The following is a 5,181-nucleotide window of genomic DNA, read 5'->3' on the forward strand; positions in this document are numbered from 1 at the left end:
CTGTGGAAGGGCGCGGACTTGTGCGGTGTTACCCCCTCGACGGGGGCTATCTCCCCTGGACTAGCCCAGGGAGGGAGAGGCGGAGGAGGGTAGTAGTCTAAGGAGGCTGTTTGGCGTCTTGTGGTGTGAGCTCTTTGCGCTCTTTTTTGCGTGAGGATTTTTGAGCTTGGTGACCTCCCCAGCCCGGGATGACTCGTCGGGCTCCCGGTCGCCCAGGTCCTGGTAGCGAGCTCTCTGAGATGCTCGGTTCGTTCGGTCGGCAGGAAGAGCCCCCCAGTTGCGACTTCGTTTATGTTAGGAGACCAACGGGCATAGATCCCGTCTAGTTGGAGCGCCAAACGAGCGCTGTTGCGTGCCGGCCGTCGTTTCCCGTGCGGCCTGACCCGGGGGCGGAGTGCATGAGACTAACCAGCCGTATGCACCCGCCCCCCGCGCTGTGCTTCGGCCCTGGGCCCCCGGCTTTTCAGCCCACAGTGTAATCAACGTCATAATACATACATACATACATACACATACATACATACATACATACATACATACATACATACATACATACATATATACATAGTTCCTTGATGACTTTCTCGGTGCTAGACACCTTTGGTGGCGGAGGAGGAGGAGAGGGAGGAGGAGAGGGAGGGTACTTGCATCGACAGAGACGCAGCAGCAGCAGGTAGACTTGGAGCGGGGCGTGATGGATCGGAAAATAAATACCATGTATATAATTTATAAATTAATTTGCAAGGATGGAAATGGTTGGACAGCCGGAGCCCGACCTTGATTCAAGTCCCATGCACGTTTTTACTCACCCACGCACTGGTGTGTGTATGTACTACATATAGTATGCCCCTCCACCACCACTACCACCACCACCACCACCAGCAGGTACATAAGATCGCAGCTCATCCGCCGCCGAGGATTCTGAATGCCCAGATAGCTAATTGTCGGACCTACTATAATGCATCACCTGATAGATACCACTCGCTCAATGCACTCAATCTTGCGGTGTACGCTCAGCTACTGATATACTAGCAGCACAGCTAGCTGGCCCAGCCATACAAACGCCTTCCAGTCAGCAGCCTGCTGCAGATGAGCAGCGCCTGCTTTCCCTTGCATTTTCCCTTGCATTTCCCCGCTCCTGCCATGCGCTTGGTGCCTAATATAAATGAGGCCTTGGCCTGCACCGTAGCAGGAAGACTAAATGTCGGGCTGGCGTGCACGTGTAATATGTGAGGTCTGTGCGTCTGTATATACATATGTGCGGGGTCTGCGTGTGTCTGCGTGTGTGTGCATGTGTATGCATGTGCCTGCTGAAGGACAAAATAATAAGTAAATGAACGCGCCCTGGCGCCTCCATTGCGCTCAGCTTGCTTCACTATTCTTCACACACGCACTCCCTGCATCGCCACCTAGCGCCTATCCCCACCACGGGCAGCTGGCACGCTGCCAGCAGCAGACCACACTGCCTGCCTACCTTGCCTGCGTGGTGATGATGGGATAGAGCAGCAATCTCTAGACCACAGGTGGCACATAATAAATTATACACAGTCCTGCCCGCCGCGAGCAACGAAACAACGAAACTTCTATCTTTAATGAGTCCCCTGCAATGAAGAAGGGGATACGAATCACAGCAGCCAGCGTATATAGATAGAGGGAGAGGGAGAGAGGGAGAGGGAGGGAGGGAGAGCAGCTCCCTGCTTATCGACCAGGTGAATAAAGGACGCAATACTCGATCGATCCATCCATCCAAGCAGACAATAACACAGACAATAACCACCACAATAACCACCCAGTAGACATCGATAAGCAGCCAGGCAAGCAGCTGTCTGATACAGCAGAGCAGAGCCACGGCAAACTTGCAGCAGCGCAGTGCCGCACAGCAGCGCAAGTGTGCTGTTAGCTGCGGCCCATCACCCCGGGGCAGCTGCTGCAGCTGCTAACCAAACCGTTGTTGCCCGTGTATCCGTCTTATCCGTACCCGTACCCGTACCCGTACCTGTACCCGTGATACCTAACGAATGTGATGAAGGTATATGTATGTGTATGGCATGTGTGCATATACCTCAGCAAAATGTATTATGTACGGCAACGAGCAGCAACGGCCAGCCTTGCAGCCACAACATCTGATATGGCAGCTGCCGCAGGGCATCTACTACGTGCATGTCTTCATCTTGTCATCCTGTCATTCATTCGTTCATTCATTCATTCATTCGCTTGTTCGTTCATTTTGCTTGCTCGCTTATTTTTACATACAATAAACCTCTTTGCCATGCGTCTGACCGAACACTAGTGCGTTCTGTTCGCGATCATGGTGAATCACTGCGGCGCCGGAGCTCGGGAGGTCACCTTGAGCTCCAGGGGCGGCAAGAATGTCTTGAAGCGCTTGTAGCTCGTTGGGGAGCTGGGCGCCAGATAGCCTGCTGGCGCCGCCGTCGCCGCCGCCGCTGTCGCCATCGCTGCCGCTGTCGCCACCTCCGGTAGTGGCGTTGGTGCATCCGTCGTGGATGCAGCCTCCAGAGGCTGCGGCGACGAGCTTGGCCCATTCGCTCTGGACTCCGGCGGCGGCGGCGGCAGCGGCGGCGGGGTCGCGGCAGGTCCTGCAGCCGCCGCCGCGGCGGCGGCGGCTGTAGCTGAGGCTGGCGTCCCACCTACTGAAGCAGCTTCCGTACTGAAGTAGCTTACGTAGCTGCCTGTCGCCGCCGTCGCCGCCGCCGTCCCCGCCGCCCCGTCTGATGCTGTGGTGATCTCTTCTGAGGCCGCCATTGCTTCCTCTATTTCGGCTGGAGCTGCTTCACCTTGGCTTGCAACCGCCGTGTGAGTCGTTGCCGCTGCTGTCGTTGCCGCTGCCGAAAGAGCCAGCGTCGCCGCCGCCGGCACTGCCGCTACTGCAGCAGTCGCATCGATTGGCTTTCCAGGTAGTGTTGCTACTTCCCGTGTAGGTAGCGGAGGTGTTGGAGTAGCTGCTTCTGGCGGCGGCGGCAGCGGCGGCGGTGGCGGCGGCGTGATGGCAGAGGCCGCGGCCGCGGATGCGGCTGCGAGGGCCGCCGCGGCTGCTACCGCCGCCGTGGTTCGGGCGGCGGGAACTAATACGACCGCCTCCTGCGGCGCCGGTGCGATAGGCGGCGCCGGCGGCGCCGGTGTATGTACGATAAGCGGCGCGACGTTGGCGGCTGTCTGGCCGACGGGAACCACCTTGGAAGGCGACACAGGACGCCATCCGGCGACGCCGCCGGCCTTTGCCGCCGGTCTTAGGTAAACTGCTAGCATGCTGAGCACCACCAGGAGTACGACACCGCCGCCGACTGAGCAGGTAATTATGATGATAAGTTTAGTCCGACGTTTGCTGCTGCCGTTGCTACTGCCGCCGCCGCTCCCTGCGTTGGCGGCCTCATTGAGGGAACCGCCGCCACCGCCGTTGCTTGGCGACGCTCCCTGCCTGCCCGTGTCTTCAGAGCTTTGGGACGGCGGCGAGTCCCGTCGGAATGCCGGGGGAGGGTTTGGCGGGAGAGGCGGCAGTGCACGAGGCTGAAGGAGGGCGGGAGGCATGGGTTGTGAGGTGGGCGAAGGTTGGGGCGAGGGCGGCCTAAGAGGGGGTTCCAGAGGGGATGGTGGGTCCGGAGGTGGACTTGGTGGGTCTGGAGGAGATGGCGGTTCTGGAGGTGGACTTGGTGGTACTGGAGGGGTGATGGAGGGAACGGAGATGGTGGCGGCGGTTCTGGAGGGCGAGGTGGTGGCCGTGGTGGTGGGGAGGGAGGGGCTGGTGACGGCGGTAGAGGAGATGGCGGCGATGGCGGCGGTGGTGGTGGGGGAGGCGGTGGCGATGGTCTTGGTGGGGGTGGTGATGGTGGCTGAGGCGACGGTGGCAGAGGCGATGGTGGCAGCGGTGACGGCGGGCGCGGCGGCGGCGGTGAGGGCGGCGGCGGCGACGGCGAGGGCGGCGGCGAGGGCGACGGCGGCTGCGGCGACGGCGGCTGCGGTGGCGACGGCGAGGGTGGCGGCGGTGACGGTGAGGGCGGCGGCGGCGGCGGCGTTACGTCTGCCAGCGCCGCCACGTCCGCGGCCTCCATCTGCGCCGTACGGCATTGCCAGCCCGTCTTCTGTGTTAGTGTTGTGAACCCATCGTTCTCAAACACTGACCGCTCGTCACCCCAATCACCGGACGACGTTTTTGATCTGTAAAATATCTGGACGTTCAATACCAGGATGTTAACGTCAGACAGCGTGCATGACGGAAGTGTCGTACTGTCGTACATGGCCATGTTCAGCGTGTACAGCACAGCACCTGTTATTTCAGGCTGGCAGATGTCAATCACCGCATTGACGAGGACCTCCTGGAACAGGAGATCGAGGCCGTTTGAAGCGATGCCTTGGATCGAACCTGCGGTTGGCGGTTGACCAGGTTTTGCAGTTGATGGTTAGTGATTGGCGGTTGACTGATACTGGCTCCTGGCCGGACATCGAAATTTTATTATTATTATTATTATTATTATTTATTATTATTATTATTATTATTATCTATTATTATTATTATTATTTATTATTATTATTATTATTATTATTATTCCTATTCTGGGGGCGGCTAAACCTTATCAGCAGTGATGTCGGCCATGATAACACCTCCATTAATTTCGTTGAGAAAAAAATACAACCGTAATGAAGCCCACATTTAGACTGTTTTGAAGCACGGTCACCGCCTCTTTGCCATATCTCCAGCCTTAGCCACTCACAGCCACACTCACCACTCATCCCGCCGCCCGCAACAATTGATGCCGACCCGTTGTAGTTGCATTCCCCCAGCGCGCCGTACAGGTTCGTTGTACTCTTCAGCGCAACTTCCATGCTCATGACACTGAACTGGATACGTACGGCTTCGAGTGTCTTGCTGGAAGTGGAGACCTGCTGAAAGCCGAGCTGGCCGTACGACTGCGGTTGCAACAGTACGGCATCATGGAGGAGCGTTCCTTCTTTAGGGGATCACTGGGACCCTAAACCAAGCACAAATTGATCAACTACTCGACAAGCGAGAACACGTAGTGCTTTGGAAGATACCGAGTTGCTAAGTGGGCATTGCCACTCAATCGAGTATGTCTTGTGGCCTGGCCGAGGTCTTTCCTCCCTCCCCTCCCCCCTTCCCCTTCCCCCCTCCCCTCCCCCCTTCCCCCTCCCCACTCCCCTCCCCCC

At 57.9% G+C, this 5,181-nt stretch overlaps 1 protein-coding gene across 1 annotated transcript in view; it reads right to left on the bottom strand.

Annotated features, from left to right (window-relative positions):
* Nucleotides 1-5,181, bottom strand: part of VOLCADRAFT_106595 (uncharacterized protein) — a gene marked incomplete at its 5' end in the record, with an annotated part of 10,421 nt that continues 5,240 nt past the window's right edge. The window contains 5 exons of the mRNA XM_002954936.1: nucleotides 1-378; nucleotides 553-598; nucleotides 2,929-3,715; nucleotides 4,138-4,378; nucleotides 4,740-4,923. Coding sequence (XP_002954982.1) covers nucleotides 323-378; nucleotides 553-598; nucleotides 2,929-3,715; nucleotides 4,138-4,378; nucleotides 4,740-4,923 — 1,314 coding nt within the window. The 3' untranslated portion in view covers nucleotides 1-322. The remainder of the gene's footprint in view (nucleotides 379-552; nucleotides 599-2,928; nucleotides 3,716-4,137; nucleotides 4,379-4,739; nucleotides 4,924-5,181) is intronic.

Source organism: Volvox carteri (assembly GCF_000143455.1).
Source record: "Volvox carteri f. nagariensis unplaced genomic scaffold VOLCAscaffold_47, whole genome shotgun sequence".
NCBI lineage: Eukaryota > Viridiplantae > Chlorophyta > Chlorophyceae > Chlamydomonadales > Volvocaceae > Volvox > Volvox carteri.